At 40.9% G+C, this 23,388-nt stretch overlaps 1 protein-coding gene across 2 annotated transcripts; it reads left to right on the top strand.

Annotated features, from left to right (window-relative positions):
- The first annotated feature begins 1,744 nt into the window (after positions 1 to 1,744).
- Positions 1,745 to 23,379, top strand: ppp1r9bb (protein phosphatase 1, regulatory subunit 9Bb). 2 transcript variants are annotated; one of them, XM_040039463.1, is made up of 11 exons: positions 1,745 to 2,030; positions 2,828 to 4,377; positions 14,211 to 14,343; positions 16,224 to 16,344; positions 16,562 to 16,666; positions 18,790 to 18,922; positions 20,436 to 20,588; positions 20,704 to 20,757; positions 20,905 to 21,134; positions 21,219 to 21,315; positions 22,057 to 23,379. In XM_040039463.1, exons 2-11 carry the CDS (start codon positions 2,941 to 2,943, stop codon positions 22,105 to 22,107), a joined length of 2,514 nt encoding a protein of 837 aa, XP_039895397.1. In that variant the 5' UTR covers positions 1,745 to 2,030; positions 2,828 to 2,940; the 3' UTR covers positions 22,108 to 23,379. The 2 variants fall into 2 exon arrangements, with proteins under 2 accessions (XP_039895397.1, XP_039895396.1); XM_040039462.1 differs by lacking the exon at positions 1,745 to 2,030 and adding an exon at positions 2,249 to 2,580.
- Positions 23,380 to 23,388: the final 9 nt, after the last annotated feature.

Here is a 23,388-nt window from a genome sequence, read left to right as displayed (position 1 = left end):
ACGTTCGCACATGTATCCATTTGCCTTTAGTAGTTTATATTTGCCTTATATTTCTCCACTGATATATTTAGGTCTCAAACACTGTTGTTGCAATAGTGCATTAGGCTAATGAAGCTTAGAGTGATTTTGCTACCTAATGTTTTAACACTTTAGGTATATTTATCAAAGTTTATTTTGTTTCTTTAATTTCAAAAAGTGTGTGATTAGATTTTCAATTCATATGAGGGCGATATGAGTAATAAAAAAACACCATTTTTACCTTTCATTTTTTCTAGAAAATTTACACATTATTTTCTTACTGAGAAAATATATATAAATAAACTGAGTTTAATGCAAATTTAACTCAGCTCAGCTCGTTTTGGGATTTGAACCTTCTGATCAACCAGCATGTTACTGTGTGGAGTTTGGATGTTCATGCCTCTCCCTGTGGTTGCTCTGTCATAGACTAGCATCATATCCAGAGTGTACACCCCCTTTCACCCTCTATCAGTTAGGATTGGTTTTACACCATGGGGCCAGTGGGCAGTTACATTTCCCAAGGGGGTCACATGAGAAACTGGGTGTGTTGTGGAGGTCCCTCACCAATGTGATAAAGAGGTAAAATTAATGTAATTGACTTCAGCTTATTGGTGCTGCCCTCTAAACAGTCCCAGTTTCTCATGTGGCCCTTTGGGAAAATTAATTGCCCCCCTCTGCTCTAGACGCCGCAAATGGAGAGAAAATTGATGAATTGATGTAATAAGGAGAAAGGACACTGGTATATAACTGAGTAACTTTAAAGCCACTTAATTGTGAATTCCTTTTTTTGAAGACCGTGTAAAACCTTTTAAAAAATATTTAAAAATGTTAGAAGAACGTAAAGGAAGGATTTTATGCTTAAAATGTTTACATAATGTCTTGAAGAGATTCCAACTGAAGCTGAACTAGGACAAGGCTGTACTTTTGTGTAAAATACTTTTTTTTTTTTAAACCAAAAGTTGGTCAGTATATGCCTTACTTAACCAGGTAAAGCCCATGTTTTAGCATTCTTTTGCATGGGCATTTGCCTACACAGACCCTACGTGGAAGAGTATGCAATAAAAACAAACGAACAAAACAACAACAAAAGAGCACCCAGCTCATCATGGATCACGGATGGGGCTGTGCATAGGTTGCATTGCCAGGTATCCTGTGATTTCACAGATCTGTTGTTTGTGACACTGCCCCCTGGTGACAGTAAACAGCTACAACATGCAGGCGACGGTCTGCAAACGAACGGTCTGTGTGACACCAGTGACTGTTCTACAGTCATAATGTGACACTCATGCAAAAGCACGAAAAAGACATGAGTCATTAAGAACACGTTGTATTTGTAGGGTGGTAAAAGGCAAAGTCTCTCATGGGAAATAGGGGTTGGGTTAAAAATGAATCAAAAGTTAAAAGTACAAAAGTACACAACTAAAAGCTTTTTAACACACTGGACAGAATTAAATATATTTTAAATATATTTTAATTTTTATGTACTGAGTTTATTTGTGTCAATGTTTCTTCAGCTGGTCATTACTTTGCAAAACCCACCAGTAACACAGTCAGATGAGAACACTGGCTAGGTGGCACTGCCGCCTTGTTTAACATCGCCTCAGCCTTTTTTCAGTGACTAATATTCACCATGACAGTTAACCCATGTAAACAAGTACATTACACTCTTCTTGTCTATGTATTGAGGCAGCTGCATGAATGGGTCGGCCTTGCAGATAAAACAAAACAAACCCCAAACGACTTTTGAAACCGAGACTACGTGGGCAAGTTCAAAGCCTTCAAAAAAAAAAAAAAGAAAAAAGAAAAAGGAAATGCTTTGTCTACGCTCGGTAATAACGTTTAAAATATCTATCGGCGCAGATGTAGAATGCAGGAAGCAGCAATGTGTCCTGCAAATAACGGATGTGTTATTGGCCAAGGAGATTTGACGTGAGTGAGGTGTCACTGGGTCCTATCGCTGGTTGAACGAAAAAGACCGCGACTTCAGTTTTATTATTTTTCGTAACGAAACGGTAAGTATCCATATTTTATACTTTACAGATACATTTATTTAGTGTAAAAAGCTGCCTCTGGACTGCTTTATTAGGGATTTCCTTTTAGTGGAGGGGGAGGGGTTTAAAAAATACGAAAAAAAACAAAACATTCGGGGCGTCCGTCTTTTTTGTATAGTGTGCCACCACAGCCTCATTAGGTTAAAAATAAATCATAATTTTTTTAAAATATATATATTTTTAATTATATGTTATGGTTTTTTTTCTTCCTCTTCCTTAGAGTAGCATTGCGTATCGCTTCTTCCTTGGAATGACTGCTTTTTTGTAGCGGGAATGAAAACCACATCACTCACTGTAACATAGTAGCTATAATTAATGCACCTCCGCCAAATATTGTAAATGAAGATCGTATTCGTTTAATGGTCAAAGAATTAGGAGCAGACGGGCACTATGACCCATGCATTCCCCCCTCCATGCAGCAGCAGCAGTCTGCCGCTACGAGAGGACCAGAAATCTGCAGCTCACAGAATGAAGAGATCAAAATGATGCTGCCTCTAAAAAGGGATTAAACGTAAGCAATCTGTCGTCAGCTGCGGTAAATCCGCGGCTCATTACTCTTCTGTTTTTCTGTGCAAACATTTTCAGTAACTAATGCAATTATCTGAGAAGGTCGGGCTCGCATTGTTGTAACTGCAAACGAGCTATTGACAGATGCATCGCGCTCACTTTCTCCGCTGCACTAGACGAGAATTGCAGCGGATGCAGGCAGGCCTTTAATGCGATCTGTTGTTTTTGTTTCTCTCCATCTGCCGGTCTAGTCTGGGCGCCACCTCGCTGGGATCGGCTGCTGGTGGATAATACAGATTTGCCACCGGGAGTTGAGAAAGGAGACATGCCGTCGTTGAGCATCAGTTGCGACGCTTGACTGACCATGATGAAGACCGAATCCACATCCAAGAGCACCGGCTCTGGCTCCACGCTCAGGAGCCCATCCCCGCACAGGAACGCGTACGAGGCGGGGATGCAGGCCCTGAAGCCCGTTAAAGACAATGCTGCAAATGGGGACATGCAGGAGGGCCCCCGAGGGCGCAGGTACGGCTCTAATGTGCACCGTATCAAGAACATGTTCCAGCAGATGCAGACCACATCCCCGGCCGACGCAGAGGGTGAGGACAACGCCAGGATCGCCGACAAATCGGTGCGCCTTTCCCTGCCCAGAGCCGGTAGCCTGAACGAGAACGTGGATCATAGCGCGCTGCTGAAGCTCGGATCCACCGTGTCCGAGCGCGTCAGCAAGTTCGACACAAAACCGGAGAATGGGCACCAGCGGGCCTCCTCGCCCAGCTACTCCAAGCTACAGGAGACCCGCCGCATCTTTGAGGAGAAGCAGCAGCAGGAGAAACTGCAGCAGGAGAAGCTGCAACAGGAGAAACTGCAGCAGGAGAAGCAGCTGCAGCAGGAAAAACTGCAGCAGGAGAAGCTGGCTACAACCAGGGTGTTACTGAAGGCAGATAAGGCCTCGAGCTTTCAGGATGGCAGGTTGGATATGGTGGCCCGTTTTAATGGCAGCACAGAGTCCCTGGACAGCCTGGACACTAGTGAAGCAGTGTCCCCTACAGTCAGCCAGCTCAGTGCTGTGTTTGAACGGGCAGCCGAGCTCCGGAACAACCTCCACCGTCTCTCCTCTACACCACCACTCCCTTCCAGAGGGGTCAGCACCAAGGTAGGCGTGTTGAATTCCAAGATAATCACAAAGAGGGTCAGTGCCTTTGCATCAGGCAACCAAGGGGATGAGATAAGCATTCAGAAGGGACAGGAGACACCTCCAAGGGGCTCCAGAGGAAGGGTGACTCCTCCATCTGAAAGCGTTAATGGTGGCCAGTGTGCCCCAACTACTGAACTTTACAGTAATGTAGGAGAGCCGAATGAACAGAGAGAAAAGACCGTTTCAGATGCAGGTGTCGAGGCCAAAGTTGATGTTAAACCTGAGGAACACTCTGGGACCAGCGAGCCCAGCAGCACAATACTGCAAGGTGACATCCACATGTCGGTGCAGAATGGAGAAACTGCCTCAGAGAAGCGAAGCTCTCCAAAAAGTGCCGACATGGTCAGGCAGGATGGGGACAAAAATACAGAGGAGGAGGAAGACAGGACTCTCAGAGAAGAACAGTCGGGCCGGGACTCTGTGGATATCAGTACCTACAGTGCGGTGGGGGAGGACTTTGAAGGAAGCCAGAAGGATGAGGAGGAAGACGAGGGCGATGACCGCTATGAGCCAGAGTCCAGCTGTGTGGAGATTTCAGGGCTGCCTGTGGAAGAGGATCCACCCCCTTCAAGAAAGATTCGCTTCAGCACAGAGCCCATCCAGGTGAGGAAATGTGAAGTGTAAAAACACCCTGAATTAACAGAAAGAACTGTAGCTAGAACATGGAGGTGTTTGCTGTCACATTGTACCCCCAGAACCTTGTTTATTAATCAGGCTTGTGTGCTGATTTCTGAATTGTAACTATGTTGTGGTATGGGATTTTCTTTTCATCCTGTGTCTTTAGAGGCTTGTTGAACTTGACCTTAAAGCTTATCTGCTGTGTTACAGTCATAGCCAGTGCCACAGTCAGCTTTTTTAATGAACTCGCTCAGCCTCTGCCAGTGTCACACCAGTGCTGACATTTTGATTTTAGCCTGTTTCAACACAGGGCTTTGCACACTACTAACACCCTCCTCCCCAGCAGCCAGTTGCTAATGGATGGGCCTGCATTCCTACTGTGCAGCTGACACGGGCCCCAAAAGTGCCTCAACGTAGATACTGAAATGCAGCAGGAGCTGCTTTTGTAAATAATTGCCTTTTTTTGGGGGGGGGGTAAAACAGACCTGGCAGGCCTGGATAATTATCCCCATTTTTAGAGAAGTGGATATTGTACAGTGGAAAATGAAAGGTCATCGGATGCTGTATTTGTGATTGTGTGTGAGATAAAGACAGAGGAAGTGAGAAAAAAAAGAGCACTGTAATCTCTTCTTGGACCGGTGCAATGAGAGAATAGGACAGACGAGAAGGAGGAGGAGGACGAGGACGAGTTGATTTGAAGTGTCTCTTGTTGTCTGGGGGCGGTGTAATGATCCGGAGAGGAGCATCAGACTCTCTCCAGTTCAGTGTTGCTGCTTTGCTCTGCCTTGAGGTCCAAGGCATACAGCAACTCTGCAAGCTAAAGTGGGCCCTGACACTTTGTGTCACACACATTACTTCTCACAGAAAGGCTCTCCTGTACCATTTCATGGCTTGTCAAGTCCAAATTTTCTCTTATCGCTGCACATTGTCCAGAACCACCCAGTTTCTGCACCCTGACATTTGAATATTATAGTTTAAAAACCAACCTGACATAGATACTAACAACATATACATCAAATATTGGAATTAATGAAAGACTGCTAAGGACTGCACATATATGTGTTGGATCAATGCAGATATTTCTAAGCTAAATAAGCTAAAGAAAACAAACTGAGAAAATAAGCTTTTGGGATTATTAATGACAAATATTGACAATATAAAATTAAAAAGTGTACAATTAAAGGCCACCAGTGGTGCTCTGGAAGCTTTGTTTTTGCACCTGCTTTCTACCTTCACAAGCTCATACGAGTGACATTATTAAATATATCCAGTGGTTTCAAACCATTTCATCGAGAAACAGTTGTTCGTGGTAATGAACCCAAAACTGTAGCAATCTGTCAGGTAACGGAAGAGAAGATTACTGAAGAATATAAACAACACAAGTTATGGAATATACTTGAAAAAAAAAATCAGCTCTGCAGATGTTTGTCAGGCCTCAAGGATGCACACAATGCACTGTGATCCAGTGAGAAAGACTCAGTGAAGCATAATTCTGTGTGTAATGCAGTGTTTTATGCACATTCCAAAAATTTGGAGAACATCTTTTCATGTATGGTAACTGACACAAGTGTGAAATCTGATTGTCTACAAATTACTAGTTATTCTGTTAAAGGTGAAATTAGGCCTAACATTTTAATGGTAGAAAACAAGCTTTCGTTTATAATGTTAGAGCCCTGATCTGGTTTGTTAATCTTCCAGCACTAAAGATTCTTTTCCAAGGACATATCCACCCACCTTGGAATGGTCAGAGTCAGACACACTGATTAGACTGGCTGATTTGAAACAGTGCACATTCAAAAAGAAGAACCAATCAAAAACAATGCTCAAACTTTGAGAGGAATGGAGCCTGTCTGGAGAGACAGCGCTTTATTAGCTATGTTATCCTAGATGGCATTGCACTGGATTTGCTGACTGGCTTTTTCTGGACATATGTCAAAAGAAGGAATTAATGCACTGAGAATAAAGTGCAAAGCAGTAAAGAATAATGATATATTCTACATGTGGAGTAAGCCTTCTTGTGTAAAGAATATAACCCTTAGTAATAATGGACAATTTGATTGGTAACTGTAATTTCATTACATATTGTAACCAATCACAATAACATTAATTGAGACATTAAATTACATAGTTACTCCCGAACAGCAATTATACCAATAGTGATGTGTGATTATGTGTCACTATTAAGCTCTAATATATTGAGCAAATGCCTAGAAATCAGCTTTGTCCCATAAATCACATACAAGTCATTTGTGGGCTTGCTGTGCCTGTCATGCAAGTGCAATAGAGAAGAAAACACACTTTCAACATTATTTTATCCTCATGAGATCAAACGTGGTTACCAGGAGGAGGCATTATCTACGGTGTGATAAAAGCTGTAAGTCACGACTTTGATAAAGAGGAGAATTTCGTTGCGACCCTGCAGCGGTCAGTGAAGAAAAAAAACCTCCTACTGAGTCCTTTCACACTGTATCAGTGTGGCCTTTGTTATGGAGATTGATGCAGGGGTGGATGAGAGTAAGGGGGATGCGAGGTCAAATGGGAGGGGCGTTATTATGCAGCTCAAATGTCATGCGAGTGCATAACAGCCAGCTCTTAAGTCACACTGTCACTTAGTTTCACTGCCAAACAGGAAGTGCTCATTTTTAGAGCATATTTCTCGTCTGAGCAACAGTGCAGCTTTTGGTCACAATTAAGTCTTGTTGTGGTGACAGCGGTTGGACGTCTGCATGCATGCCTTTCTCTGTCTCCGATTCATACTGATTGTTCCCCTCCATCTGTCTGTCTTTCTGTCCGTGTCCTCTCAAAGTGGCAAAAATAGCAGATCTGCTTCGGGTAGAGTTCACACTGCATTCTTTGTTTGCTCCTCCTCACACTCTTTCTCCTGCTCCTTCTTTTCTCCCTTTCGCTCTTTGTCACCAGTCTGCTGCTGCTAGTAAAAATAGCAGCATTGTTATCATCACAGACCTGCCTCGCTTTTCAGGGCCGCCTCTTTTGTCGAACACAGGAAGCTGCTTCTCATGTCTTATTTATTTCTTTAGCTTGTTTGTTTTGACTCAATTCTATATTACTCGGTGTATTTAGCCTGACTTAGCCCCCTAGCTTGTTGTGATTTTTAATTATTTATCCCACTGTGCAGGGGGAGCTTTTTGCCCCTCAAAAAAGAGAGAGATAATCTCCACTAGATTTGGGCTGTGTCTCCTCCAATCCAGGAATAAGCAGATGTATTTGCCACCTTGCTTACCCCTCACCTCACCTACTCCTAAACATTTTGTCCTTCTGCACCACCAACCTGGACTCTTTCTTCTAGGTCTCTGCCTACGCTCCTCAGTCTCACCAGCCTGCTCAGAGAACACCTATGATTTTCTTTCACACTGTGTTATTAACACAAACGATGACTGTACTTATAAGGTAATAAACAGAGGGTGTTGAATTTTGACAAACATAGAAGGAGGTGTTGCTGCTTTAAAGTCTCTGCCACAAAACACAAAATACAGACTACCCTAAATGCACCACAGAGATCATCCAATAAGGGAACTGCCCATGGAGAGGTAACCATATGTTAAGGTATCCTCAAACTGTCTATCACTTTGACTCAGCAGGCCTGCAGTATTTCATACAGTGCATTACTCACAGCCAGGAGGAGTGGAAGACCAGACAGATTATCAGCAAGGTCAGACTGCCCCACTTCTCGGCCCTGCACTGGTTGGTGGTGGGCTGCAAGCATTTATGTGATGTGCCCACTCGTTCAGGTTACTGCGACAAGCCACATTACGCAACGTCTCGCTCATGATGTCTGAAACTGTTTTGTCTTGTCCCGCCTGCCATCATCTTGTCAAAAAAATGACAGGCGTTGGTAACAGTGACATGTGAGGCGCCAACCGTGCTGTATGGATGGCTGAACATTTATATTTGTCTTTCTCAGGCTTTATTGGTCCTGAAGTTAGGATGATTGTTATTTTATGTTTTTATTAATACCAGAAAATATAGAATGGAAGAATGGAAACGGTTTTCCTCCTTGAGTAATGGTGCTGCTAGTTAATATGCTTTTAAAAGAGGTTTTTTTTCACAATTCCTTGACTGGTTAAGTGAGAAAAGGAAGGCTGGAAAAAAGACATGCTGTGGAAGAGAGCCAGAGATTAATAACAAGTAATAATTAAATGCAGAGAGATCTATTAATACACAGTGAGTGAAAAAGGCGACTGAAGAACAAATACTCAATGCATCATGCGAATCCCCCAGCAGCCTACACCTATCGCAGCATAACTAAGGGAGGATTCAGTGTCACCTGATCTGGCTAAACTATATGCTTTAGCAAAAAGGAAAAAAAACCAAACTAAGTCTGTATGTAAAAAAAGAGCCATAGGGATACAAAAGAAAATGTCATAACAAATGTAATCAGTATGATATGGTATCATAATAAAACATATATCCAACATAAACACAACATAATAAAATATATATAGTTACAGAGTTTAGTTGTTGTATCCTTCTGTATAGTGTAATGCCATTCAGCCCTCTGTGCTGACCTTATTTTCATATTGCCGTGCCTCTCTCCAGCGTTAGCGCTAAGCCTAAACATGACTGCTGACCAAAAATTGTTCTGCCAAAATAGATGGGCTTTGGTGCCATGCAAACATTACTATGACGAGCTGACCATATCCATTTTATTGGCAAGAGAAGACTGGTCAAACGTGATCGCTGCCAGAGCCACATCCTTATTTTCTGTCTGCATGGTGCACATCTGGCATGTGGATTAACCCCCAATTTTAGTAGGATTTAGAAGCAATTACCTGCCACTTGTTTAACCTATGTTAGTTTAGATAGTGGCGTCATTAATCTTTAGGAGGAAAAGTGTAACATACGCTTAAGTTTGACAGCTTTATTAAGCATGGATTAATTACTGCGCACATATTCGTATACAGGGAAAATTGAGGCATTCATATATCAGTACATGGTAATGAACTTTTGCATTTAGCTAGAAATTGAGAAAACTGTACGTCGCACATGCAAAGCCTAGTATGAGCAAAAAAATGCTGGAAAGCCTTTTTTTTTTGTTTTTTTTGCTGAATGCAACGAGAGTGGAAACACTCTTTTAGGAAAAACCAGTGGCACCACCTACACACATCCTATTCGCTCCATCCAAAATTAGAACAGTTTTTGGAGTCAAGAGGGAAAGAAACAGCAGTTGACGTGCTGCTGTGGGCAGTGGGGGTGGTGGGGTGTGGGTTACGGGCTTGCTAGTTAACACCACAGCGTTATCCAATCACACTGTAGCCAGAGGGGCATCAAGATGCAACCACACTGGAGCAGAGCAGAGGCATGGCGTGGCAGCTGTATCATTTTGCCATTTCGGTGTGACGACAACAGCGTTGTAAAATGGTTGTCGTCACTTACTGGCTGCTTTTTAATACCCTTTACAATCCCAAATAGGTGCTCTGTATAGACACAAACACAATCTCTAAGCTGGTGAGTGGCTGTAGTTTTCTGCCCATGGAGCTTTTGTAGGACATCCGAGGCGGCTGGTAGCAGAGGGAGGGAGGAAGGGAGTTTCCTGGCCATCTGTTAGCTCCTCTGACCTACTATCTGCCACAACTGGAACAGCGTCCTTCTCTACCACACCCCCCCTCCCACCACACTGCCTTTAATCCCAATGTTTGTCTTCCCAAGATAGCCACCTCACTGTTCGTAGAGTTCATCTACAACTCTGCGTGCTTAGGTAAAGCGAGGTAAGAGGTTGTATCGTGGAGAATCCCAATTAGTCTGTCTGTAAGGAGGGAGATAGACTTCCTGCTGGAAGCGAGAGGTAATTCTGTCAGTCAAGGATGATACTGTAGCTTGACTTATACCATGGCCAGTTTCTCCAATAGCTGCAACGCACAGCACAACTACAGTGGTGATCATTTATTACAATTGCAGTAAAATAGAGTCGCTCAGTCTTCTGTCTTTGATGTTTTGCAGTATCATGGGTGTAAATTGAGGGCTTCACAGACCATCAGCTGTGACCTATTGATCTTTAAACTCAAGGGGTGATGCAGTGCCACGTGAAAGTGTCACACTGGTGCTCAAAGGTCTCTGTTGTTGTTTTACACTCTGTTACTTGCAAACGGTGTACTTTTTTGGCCGCTTAATCCACATTCTGTTAATCCGTCTAAATACAAAGGTAACCTAAATCAGAAGTCATCTGACTTAAGTTCTTCTCCCATGCTAACTATTGTGAGTTTAAATCTGATGGGATTCACAGAGTAAAGTGTAACAGCAGTGTATCTAATGGTTTTAGAACTGCTGAACCTAATTAGTCTTTACTCCATTCCTTTTTTGATTGAGTGTTTTATTTACAAAATAGTGTAAAATACAGCAGTTTGTCTACTTTGGAAGCTGGACCCACTAAATAATGAGCATTTATGGATATTTATAGGTTTTGTGGTCAGTTAAATGAAAAGCCCAGGACAATGGGAACTATGCTTATTTGCTTTTTTTTTTTTTCTTTTCTGAGTATTACATGAGAAGATTGGTAGATTGATACCGTTCATGCCTGCAGGGTCAGTATGAAGCCACAGCCAAGAGTTGGTTAGCTTAGCATAAATGTAAATGGTAGAAAAGAGAAAGAAAAAACTATCTGGGGTACCGTCTGCAACTGCTCAAGAAGCAGTTTTTAAAAATATTCATGTGTTACTACTTTATTATGGGGCCATAATTGTGGTTTCTAGTTTTTGTGTTCAAGTAAGCAAACCTGCTGCTGGTCATAACTTTATATTCAGTACCCAGATGTCACAATGTTTTTCCAAAAATACTAAAACAAGTGGCAACCTCCATGAAAAATGCAACTAGTGTGGAACTCAGTAATCATAAGATGGCCGGTTGAGGCTCACTGTAAAACTGAGTCAATCCCAATAAAGTGCAATGTTAAAATGGCTAGTTTCAGCTATAAAAGTAACATCTTTACAGCCTGGTACCAAAACAAGTCCCTCACAACAAATATTGTCACTTCTACCTTAAAAAACAAAACAAAACAAAAATCACAATTACTGTGTCCATCTTTTATATACAGTATTTGTACTGAACTAATTCTTCCCTGAGAAACTAATAGAATAATTGACACTAACTGAACTCTAAAGCAAATTGTAATTTTTATGCCATAATTTGCCCCCCCCCCCCAAAAAAAAAAAAAAAAAATCAAAAGAAAAAATCATCCATGTCATTGCTTGCGTGATCTGACAGTGATGGGGAGAGATTTAACTCAAGGCGATTACATTTTAAACTCTATTGTTATGGGTAAGGACAGCCCAAAAGTAGGAGCAGAAGCTTGTACAGTGCTCAATGATGCAAGAGAATACAATGATACTGAATAAATTAAAGAGAGGAGGGGCTGGTTACATTTCAAAGGAGCTGTCAGAAAACTGACAGGCTCTTTACTGTGGGGTTGCCACGGAGACGGGGCCCCATACTGTAGGACTGAAGAGCAGCACGGAAGCTACGAGATGCTACTTCTGTAACACAGATGGACAAGCTAAACAGGCCGGCGACATGCAAGAGATGCATTGAATAAAGCAAACCAAGGCTTGAGGAAACAGTGTGAAAGTGTTGCAGAAGAGGGAACAAAGATTGTGGAGAGAAAAGTTGATAAAATAAATCAAAGAATGTGTAAAAGGAGAAGGTCCAGCACTGAATTAGTGTAGCCAGCGGAGCATGCAAGGTGGTGCATACATAATCACCCTGGAAGACTGAAAGTGAGGCTTTTAAAGATTGGGCTCTCTCTTTCTCCCTGTGTGTGTGTGTGTTTGTGTCTATGTGAGGCCTGTGAGCAGCAGCTGCAGAAGGCCTCCATTAGCATGCTGGGGGTGGTTATGTAAACTGTCATGCTGTTAGACCAGAGTGAATGTGGGAAGTTGAGCCCTGAAAACAGAGGCCCCTGTCTTCATAAGAGCAACTTCAGTGGTTGTGATTGATTTTTATTTATTTTTTTTTCTCATTAGTCTGTTTGATACAGATGACTGCTGTGAAACAATACAGCTCGGACTAAATGCTGTGGCTGTCTCAGTTGAAAATGTCAATACATTTGAATTGCATTATGTCCGCATTAACAGTGTTGGTCAGTTATTATCGAACCATGAAGCCACCTCGTCTGTCTCAGCTACTTACGCATCCAAAAGCTCTAAGTAGAGATCTTAAGCTTTTTTCAATCCATTAAATTGCTGTCCTCAATGGAATGATGTAAATCAGTGAAGGTGATTTAGAAAGAGTCATTTCTCTGAATAGATCATATTAATTTTAACTTGTGTTAGCTTAAGCTGGATTTTCTAAAGAAATCAAACAGAAATATTATATATAAGCTTACTGACCACTGTGTGTGTGTCTTTTAACTTTAGCTCAGTGCCATGTGGACATGGTTTAGAGCTCCAAATAAGTATCAGAGTGAGAAAGAAAGGTGATTTAAGTGGCTATGAACGTGGCATAGTAGTCAGCTGGTGGTGGTGGAACATAAAGCTGTTAGAAAGGATTTTGAGCACCGGTGCAAGAAATGTGGGGGAGAAAAAAAAATACTCAGATTAGAGTCAGTTTCCTGTGAGTAATGGTCCTGTTTCCTCCAGTACTTCCTCTCTTGCCTTTCTGTGACTCTGTAAGTCATCTTCCACAAAGCACGTGTAACTGATATTAACTGAACCGTTCAGTAGTTTGAATTTAAGTATCTGTAGTCACGTCATTCTGCAATCTGCCCACTCTTTTACCTGTTGATACACAAATGCAATAAAAAAATTAAAAAAACCCCAAAACAAAACGAATCACTGCTCCTCAGGGTGCACAGGAAGTGATTCTGGTGACAGCAGCAGTTACTATATTTGGAGTATGTGCAGGAAGAGTGATAAGACACCATGGCTCCAAGGAAAAGAAAGATTTGTCTAGAAAGAAAGGATATCTATCTATCTCTCTATATCACAGAGGCCAGTTATAAGGAGGTTTATTAGGCAACAATGACAGTGGCGTGAAGCTTGGATATGGCTGTGCGAGAAAACCAAAATCTCATATCCCGATATAAGACATTTATCGTCCTGACAAGGATATAAATCACAAAAATGTAATATTTTCTGTAAATTCTGTGAATCTCGGGCATCTCGACTTGCGTGAAGTTTTTCCAGTTGGGCGTCCTTTACCTGTGTTTTAACCATGCATGAAACCATACATTTATAGACATAAGTTCTTTCAAAGTTTGAGCCTAATGTTTATTTTTAGCACCTGACGGCTCTTTTTTGCTTCTCATCCGTAAACTCTCTGCATACTCTTTCCCGTGATTCAGTTTATTTTGAAAAGTCTCAACAGGATCTTGAGCTTTATTGTGAAAGGCTTACGTGGAAAACAAACAAGCGGACTGCAGTTTTGTTGCTAACGACAACACGTAAAAACTGGCACTTGTCCATCCATAGTGTGGTTATTTTAAATATAAGAGAAAGATAGAACTTTAAGAAATTTATATAGCTACTACAGTGACCATCAAAACGATGAAAAAAAATATTGCTGTAAACAAACGATAGCATAATAGGAAAGATAGACGTTTTTATATCGTCATCCGATATATATCGTTATATCGAACAGGCCTAAGCGTGGATCTAATTTTTGCCAAGAAAACAAATAATTTGCCATAATTTTGAACATTTTCTTTTCAAAACAAAAAATCCCAAAACAACTGTGACTCACGAATGTCCCGTTTCAACAACAAACAAATTCTGAACAGGAATAGATGCTAGCAAAAATCTGCTCCGCCTTGCAGAGACTTGATGTAAGTGTGATTCTCAGTCTGATCTTGTCCCTGTCTCATCCTACAGGTGTTTGCCACCTATTCCAACGAGGACTATGACAGACGCAATGAAGATGTGGATCCAATGGCAGCGTCTGCTGAGTATGAGCTGGAGAAAAGAGTGGAGAGGCTGGACCTATTCCCTGTGGAGCTGGAGAAAGGTATCAGAACTAAACCCTGTTTTTTTCTAACCAGTCGAGTATTTATACAAATTCTTTCTGTAAAATCTGCACTTTACTTCGGGCATATAAATAATTCTAAGCATTTACTGTACTTTGACTTGCCTGAGGCTTCTTTGCACCTTGCTAAGAAAGAGAATACAAAAAACCCACAAATGTAAGGTTCTGTATTTGAATGATCAAGCTCCCATTTGGCTCCCATCTCCGAAGCAATTAAAAAAAGTCCTACTTTAAAAGACCTGCAGGGTTCACCAGCTGCCTTCTGCTCTCCCCAATGACTTACAGATTTGCAGTATCCATGTAACATCATAGTGCATTTCTATGTGTGTAGAAGACTTGTGTATAGGGCAGATTACGTGGGTTACCATATGTAGCAGTGTTCTTTATAGGTGTTGCGGTGTGCACGCTCTACATTAATTAGATCATGATAGAATAAAAGCTGAAATAAAAAAGAAACAGTGCTTGAAAAAAAGAATACGCTAAATCAGCACATAACGCCTCTGGGAGGAATCTAGGTGTTATATTGATTATCATCTAACTTTGACGTCACAGACGTCAACAAAACTAATGTTTTATTTTTTCAAGATCACATGAAGGTCAGAGCTTTTTTTTTTTTTGTCCTCAAGGTACAAAGAAACTTATGCACTAAAACTCAGTTGTAGTTTGCACAGAATGCTGATGTCAGGTTGAAAACCCCCAAATTCAACAGACGAAAAAGCTTATGATGCGTCATCGTGACATAGATTGGGCTTTCTTTAGAAATCTTAAATCCCAACTATGTGGTAACACAAACAAACAAACAACAACTAATCTTTTTAACCTCTCACATATCAAGAAACTACAGTTAATAATCTATTTGGACACTTCTGTTCAGTTACAGTTTTTAGTGTACCTTCCTTGTTGTTCCTGCATTCATTCTGACTTTCAGTTCCATATTTCTACTCTTGAACTCTATTAGAGTGCATTTGCATGACTCATCGTTACCATTATCTATCTCATATTAGCCCTTGGTGCATCCCCTCAGTCAATCCTCAGTCTCAAACGAGCCATTCTGGTTTCCTATCCCCTCACTTTGCACAAACAGAAGGTTTGAACAGAAGGCACCTGTAATATGTGTTCGCTTTTTTCTGACTTATAATCCAACACTTTAAGCTGATATTTATTTTTTACAATATTGGTTTATTATATATTATGGTAAGCAAGTCATTTTAAGGTACCCTGTGGAACGTGCTGATAAATTTTGCTGGTAACCATACATGGTTTCTATATGATTAAAGCTGGCGCAAATGTTGGGGGAAGCAAATGTATAGCCTTGAGGACACGAGTTGTGTTAAACTTAATTTAAACTTTACTTAAAATTAAGCGAATATAATTAATATACAAGAAAAAACTACAGTGCACCTTTGAGTGGGTTTAAATTATAGAGGATAGCAAACAAAGGTTCACTAAGTAATTTATTAGCGCACAGCTGAAGAATTATTAAAATTTAGCCTCTTCTACAACCACTGAAAGCAGCTATATTTCTTTTTGCTATGCCATAATAACACATTCATAGACTGTACATTAAAACATGGACATAGCCACACTGACTTCAAGCGCTGGGTCATGAATTCCTGTTTTAAAAGATCGATTTGAGCATTGTGACTGTTGCTATCCCGTCGTTCTGAAGTCAGAAGTGAAGAGAGGTGGAATGTTATGTTGTTAGCTAATGTTAGCTATCTTGTGGCCATTCAGACAACTGCAGGTTCTGTCACTTTTGTGTTGGCTGCATTTTCAGTCCCAAAGGTTGCCTCTTCAACAACAAGTCTGTTACAGACAGATTACAATATCAGTTTGGTAACAGCAAGCCTGATTTCTTTCAGACGGTGACGGCCTGGGCATCAGTATTATTGGGATGGGTGCAGGGGCTGACATGGGCCTGGAGAAACTGGGCATCTTTGTGAAGACTGTCACAGAAGGAGGAGCAGCACACAGGGATGGCAGGTATGTTTCTTCGTACTTTAAATATTCCTGATATGATTAAAAAAAATGTACTGCAGAACTGAAACATCGCAGGTCAGAAATTAAGGGAAGTTGAACAGGCCTTTGTTTTGTAAATCAAATGTCACCTTGAGGTTACCTTAGTAGTTGTAGTGTTAGTTCCAGGAGTGGATGCCTTATTGTTCCTCTAAATTTTAAGCCTTTAAACTGTCTGCTTCAGGATCCAGGTGAACGATCTGATTGTGGAGGTGGATGGGACCAGTTTGGTGGGAGTCACCCAAAGCTTTGCCGCCTCTGTACTCAGGAACACCTCAGGAACCGTTAAGTAAGTCTCTCTGACTAACCAATTTGCTTTGAATCACTTTTACATCACGAAACAAACCTTTTTTCTTTTTTGTAGCCAAGTAGAAGTTGAAGTAGAAATGCTAGTTTGCTATCAATTTCAGTTTTACTGATATATCTCGACAATTTTATGGATTTTGTTAAGACTTTCACAAAAGGATCCATCGTAGTGTCTTCGGGTGTCCCCTGAATCTTCCCTTTTAGCACCATTTTAAGTAAAAAAACAGGTGCAGTCAAACTATGATGCACAACTTTTTGCAACTTTTCTACTCTGGTTTATTGTCTATTCTAGTACAAATGGGACCATCATTTACAAAATAGGACAGCATACTTTATTGAATACAACTTAGAACTGCAGCATATATGTACCAGAAATGTTATATTGAGGTCCTAACAGGAAGTGCAATGTGCTATCTTTTTCTAGTGGCAGCTAATGGAGTTGCCCCCTACTGGCCATTATAAAGAAAGCAGGGGCAGGGTATTTCCTTATTGGCTTCACTTTTTTGACTCATTTGCACATACTTGGTACTGAGTTGAATGCATTCTGGTAATAAAGTTGCTCCCTAGCAAGATAGATCCATTCATGCATCACTATCAAAACAGTGCATTGCATGTTTTTTTTGCCCCTTAAAACCACAGATGAGGAATATTCACAGAGTACTGGGTTATTTAATGAGTCACAAATACATATCAGCAGTAGTACAGTTTTACTGCGGTTTACGTGCATTACCACCACCTTGAATCATTAGGTTGGCGTTCTTGAATTTCCAAGTTGGAAGTGTGAAAATTCTGACTAGGAACTCAGATATTCCAACTGCAAATGTAACACACTGAAAGCTCCTAAACATCAGACTGTTGTCAGTAAATTGACTTGCTAATGTTAGTATTTAAAGTACTTCCATACTTTTAAAGTAATATAGATTTAAAGTACATTAAACTGCTTTAATTTGTGGTCTTTGTTAAATGGTCTTGTATTTTTGTAGCTACTATTTTGTGGTTTTCTAAATGCCTTAGCAGTGACCAGGATATGTGTTTTCATTGCTAGTTGCCCTGACATTAAGCATTCTTCCTGAAGGAGATGATTTCCTTTTGATATTTACCCACAGCACATTTTTTCACACAAAGCTTACTTCTACCACATCCTGCCCATTCACTTCACCAGACTTTAGATTTATATCGCCAGTCTCCCAGGGTCGTGATTATACCCTTTAGTATTGAAAAGCTCCTTTTAGAGACATTCAGTATAAAGTCCAAAGGTTCCACATCAGAGCCACTGAAAACAGTTATCAGGAACCAAAACACTTTGTATCAAAAGTATAATTTCAAAAATGCCAAGGGTCTATTTGTAGCCTTTGCGCTTTGGATTTTTGGTATGGCTCACTGTTCCCGTGTGCTTCTTTTGTCATCCATGCTCATTCATAATTCAGGGTTTAGTGGTCTGCGCTGTTGGGATAATTGCTAGTGTTGTGTGACTTGTGAAGATCAGAGACCTCCATAGATAGCTCATACATTATGGATCTGCTGCAGTGATGGCGAAGGGCAGTAGAGCTCCGACCTATTCATAAAACAAACGTCACGCAGACAAATAGATTGGGACAGGAAGTGTGTTTATGAGCATTTAATTACCTCTCAGTGCTGCAGAAATTGAAAGGCTACAGTGGCTGGCTTAACAACCATCTGTGGCTTTGTCATGATTCGCTGTCCTTTACCCAGTTTACCATTTATGAGCATCAATCAAGAGAAAATATAGTGTCTGTAATGATCTGTACAATGTGCTAAAAGAGAGGACGAATTGAGGGTTTGATTCGTGCACCCAAGAGGGTAACTATGTAGAGAAGATCTTTGTTAGAGTGTAAACAGGAAGCCATTTTCTGTTATCAGAGAGCCAGCGCATTCCAGCTACATTAATACATTATGCTATACTAACTGAAGAATGAAAACATTCACTGCCTAAAGAGCCGGTGTTTGTGCTCCTCAGTGTTCAGAACAAAGAAGAGGCCAACATGTATTATTTAGCATATACATACAGCATCACAGCATATATATATGGTTTTGTCATAGTTTTCTGTTCCTGGCTGAGGTGGAATAATATATGCCTAAATGCAGGTTTGTGATTGGACGAGAGAAGCCGGGTGAACAGAGCGAAGTGGCCCAGCTCATCCAGCAGACCTTGGAGCAAGAGCGCTGGCAGAGGGAAATGATGGAGCAGCGCTACAACCAGTACATGGATGAACAAGAGGTTAGAGGGCAATAAGATTACTGAGGTTACTAATGAAGGGTCTAAAGACAAAACACGTTGATTATCATCTCTGTAAGTCTGTGAGGAAGGGGGCACATTTCTTCCCACAGATAATCCCTCAGTTGATGTTTTCATGATGGTGGTGAAGACTGTTATCTAACACATGATTCCCCAATCCCCTCTTAGTTAAAATCAGGTGAAAGCATATGATTCACATCCTTTTTATACTCATCAGTCCATTCAGTGATCCTTCCTGCGCTCTAGGTGGTGGACTTTGTAAGCGAGCACGCCCATCAGGGTAGGAGTGTTATATCACCGGATAAAGGCGATCACTCAGAACAACTTTGAATTGATTTGTAGGGATTCCTTCCTCTTAAGTGGCCAAGTGAACCAAAACCATGCCAGGAAACTGCCTCCCCCCCACAGCGTAACAAAGCTACCACATCCCATCACTGTAGGGATCAAAGCATAAAAACTTTGCCTGCGCCTGGTTTATCATTCTTTAACTGGTGATGGAGCAACATCTGCACATGCACAGTAGAGAAGTGAGGGTGAAGTGCTTACTAATCCAGCTTCACCCCTCCCCTCTGCACAAATACAAAAAAAAATGGGACATAAGATATTATTTAACCACTGCAGATGACGCACAGTCCCACACAAGCTGAGCTAACAGAGCAAAGACATCAGTAAACAGCCTCACAGTTAAGCACAAAGTGCTACCTTAAAATCCTCACTTAGCCCTCTAGGATATTGGTTTCCCTGTAGGATTAAAAAACATGTGATTATTTTTACGAACAGTGAAAAAGAAAAAGCCACACTGTGATATCCAGTGTATTATCAACATGATCAGAAAATATGCTCCGCTCAGGGTTGTGACTAAGCAGAGGGACTTTTTTGTGCCCTTTAGTTTGTCAATGATGCCTCAGATTGTTTCGCTTTTCATTCACATACACGGAACAGGCTCAGGAACTGTCTATGGTTTCATTAGAATAACAGAGAGGAAGTTCCTCCATTCATGGACAGTAAGAAGATTAGGTGTGCAGTTGCGTAATGAAAAGTACAGGCGCCTGCTTGAGTTGTGCACCATCTAGTGTCTATTTGGCGTCACAGCACAAGAGGACGACACCATCAAGACTATTACACTCTACCTTCTTGTTTCCTTTAGCATTATGTCCAAAAATTAATTAAACAAATTTAAAGAAATATATTTGGTTTTCTCCAGGAATTGCATAAATTGAAAACCCTCCTGGAAACCAATATGTGCAAAAACTATATTTTAGCACTGGAAACATTGACAGATTCAAATTTAGCTTTCTCTGTGTAAATGGTATCACTTGAAAGAGTTTGTTTACCTGCAAAGGAGAAGGACAACAAACTTTAATCTCACTCACTCTCCAGCTATACATGCACTTTCATCTATATATATAAAATATAAGTCATAAGCTCTCCTTTTTTTTTCTTTTCTTGATTTTTGCCTATGAACGGGGTCCTAACCTTGACCATATCCCTGCAGGGTGGGGAATACGGCACAGATGAGGAAGAGGATGATGATGAGGAAGCTAGTCCACCGTATCCCACTGCGATCGAGGTGTTTGACTTGGCAGAGAACGAGGACATGTCGCCTCTGGAGACAGACCCTGAGAAGCTGGCCCATAAATACAAAGAGGTGAGCCATGAATGTCGTAATTACAACATTTCTTCTTTAATCAAAACTTTTTTCACTAATGCACCTTATATTTAGAGATGTGTTTAGAATAGTAACACTGTTTTTTTTTTTATAGCTCCAAATAAAACACGCTGTCACCCAGGCTGAGATCCAGCAACTGAAAAGAAAGGTAATTTAAAGTGAATATTATCATGATATTTTATGTAATGGTTCTATTAAGAATAAGCAAAAGAGCATTTCTTATCTTTAGAATAAGAAGATTGTGTCCGTTTACATCATCATGTGATTGAAATGAATGAATCACGCTTTCTTCCAGCTGCACCACGCAGAGCAGGAGAAGCAGCGCTGGCGTATGGACAAGGTCCAGCTGGAGCAAACCCTGCAGGAGAACAAGGAGCGAATGGAGAAGCTGGAGGGCTATTGGATGGAGGCTCAGAGCCTGTGCCAGGCAGTGGATGAGCACCTGAAGGAGACGCAGGCCCAGTATCAGGCCCTGGAGCGCAAATACAGCAAAGCCAAACGTCTGATCAAGGAGTATCAACAAAAGTAAGACCGTTTAACTACATGTACAAAAGCCCGAGAGAGTTGTGAGATCAGAGTGCCAATGCTGTTATCCTCTTCCTTTAACAGGGAGATTGAGTATCTGAAGAAGGAGACCCAGCGCTGTGCACAAGTTGGGGCTGAGGCCAACCTTCTGAAAGAGGAGTCAGGGCAACTCCAAGAACAGGTATACGAGGTGCCTCAAGGCAGTGTGTGCACATTTAATCTTCACATCTAGCATTTAATATAATATTCACACAACAACTGTGTGCTGGTAGGTTTGCAGAGCATTTTGTAAAGCGTTCAAGAGTAAACACCACTTTGCTTGATCCAGACCAAATCTGATCTTGAAACTTCTATTAATCAGAATTGCTTGTGGTTTCAAGAAAATCTTAAAATGTCTTGGGGAACTTGGAGAAAGTGTGATGAAGTTGAAAGAGTTTATGTATGTTATCATTGAGCTTCTGTGTGGTTGCATTACTAGGAAAGTGCATGTCAGCTTACGGTGTAGGATTTCAAAAAGGTTTGAAACAGAAGTATAATGCAACGGAAAACCTTGTTGCTGATTTAGAGGTTAAGGTTGATTTTATTGCATTAAAAACCCAACATCCCATACAGAGCTTCTCTTCGGTCTAGTTTATCCTCCTGCCTCCCTCCAGCAATTTAAAACTTGCACTAGATTCATTCATAAGCAAGACCTCCTTCTGATTTTCCAATATTGAAATGTCAAATCAAATCAAATCAAATCACTTTTATTGTCACATCACATGTGCGGGTACATTGGTACAGCACATGTGAGTGAATGTTGTGAGAAAATGTTGATATTTTCTTGTAAAAATGGCTGTAAAAAAACTGTTTTTTACTAGTCTTTGTACCTTTTATAGTGCTGTCATTTAGCTTTTAAGCATTTTCCTCTCTTCTCTTTTAGGTGGCTGATCTGGAGTGCCGAGTGGAGGAGCTGAAATCTGAACCATTATAAAAGCCTTTTCTAATAAATATAGAACTTCACCCGACAAAGGAGTGTTTTAAGTACTTGCAACGAACTGCAGGGTATCTCGTGTGTCCAACTTGAGCTTAATTTGTGGTCGCATACTGTATGTGCCCTCAGGCTTTGTATTTCACCCACTTAACCCTTTTAACCATGTTTTTCTGTTGGCATTTATGGGAAGAAGAGCAGTTTTATCATCACAAACGGACTCCGTAGATGTACTGTTCCTTTTTCATTTTCAGACTTTCCAGACAGTATTTTCTCCCTTAATTTGTGATTCTTGTGAAAGCCCAGGCTGTTGCTTTTCAATTGCCAAAACAAAACAAAAATCCTTTCTTTCTTTCGCTTAGTTTTGTGACATTTTTTTCTGAGTTTGTACAGATGTGATACTGTGTGGTTTAACAATCAGTTTGGTTTGTAAAAAATTTTAATGTGCATAACATTTAACATAATATAAACTAATGAGAGTCGAGGGTCGTATATTTTGCGTGGCAAAGATGTGTAAATTGGATGGAGACCGCACTGAAGACGACAACACATGGTGCTTCACTGGATTGGAGTAATAAACGGGAACAAGTCTGACGTGTCTTTGAAACTGTACAGTATCCCAACCTTCGTAGGGGTCTCGTCACATAACCTTTAGAACCAACTGCTGCCTACCTTTCAGACGTGTTTGTGTATTTTTTACACATTAGGACTCGCGAACAAGCGACTAATCCTCTGGTTTCAACCCCTCACTTCTATCAAAAAGAAAAAAAAAATAGAAAAAAGGAAAAAAATGGACCACGGAAACAAGCCTCCACAACTGCTGTGCCACAAACAATGGATATCTCTTCCCTCCCCTTCAAATGGATGTTGTCATGGACTTGTAGAACTGGAATTAGTTAGGACTACTGATGTAAGAAACATTACTGGACTGGGAAGTTAAAGAAGCCGTTACCAGCAGCAAAGTTTTAGATTTAAGGAGCTCCTCTCTAACCAGCAGCTGCACTTGACACCGCTGTGTGTAGCACATGGAAAACACTGCCAGGTTTCTACCTGTTTCAGTTTACGCACAGTTTAAATGAAACTGAGTTTTACTTGTGTCAACTGTCATACCAGTATGTTTGTATAGTTCAGGTCAGACTGAAATATTTTAATTTTACTTAATATTTATAATATAGTCAAGTTGGAAATATGAGCTAACAAAGGACAAATAGTGACAAAAGCAATGCAAAAATTAATGTCCAATAAACAAAGTTATACTGTGTCATGTAAAAAAAACAAGAAAAG

This window comes from Simochromis diagramma, unplaced genomic scaffold (genome assembly GCF_900408965.1).
Source record: "Simochromis diagramma unplaced genomic scaffold, fSimDia1.1 OVJJ01000402.1, whole genome shotgun sequence".
NCBI lineage: Eukaryota > Metazoa > Chordata > Actinopteri > Cichliformes > Cichlidae > Simochromis > Simochromis diagramma.
The sequence above is the reverse complement of the archived record's forward strand: the minus strand, read 5'-3'. Positions and strand labels throughout refer to the sequence as shown.

Coding starts and splice junctions, on each gene's coding strand:
- ppp1r9bb (XM_040039463.1), top strand. CDS start 2,941: ATGATGAAGACCGAATCCACATCCAAGAGCACCGGCTCTGGCTCCACG. Junction 16,667..18,789: donor AACACCTCAGGAACCGTTAA/GTAAGTCTCTCT, acceptor GCCTAAATGCAG/GTTTGTGATTGGACGAGAGA. Junction 20,758..20,904: donor TCCAGCAACTGAAAAGAAAG/GTAATTTAAAGT, acceptor GCTTTCTTCCAG/CTGCACCACGCAGAGCAGGA.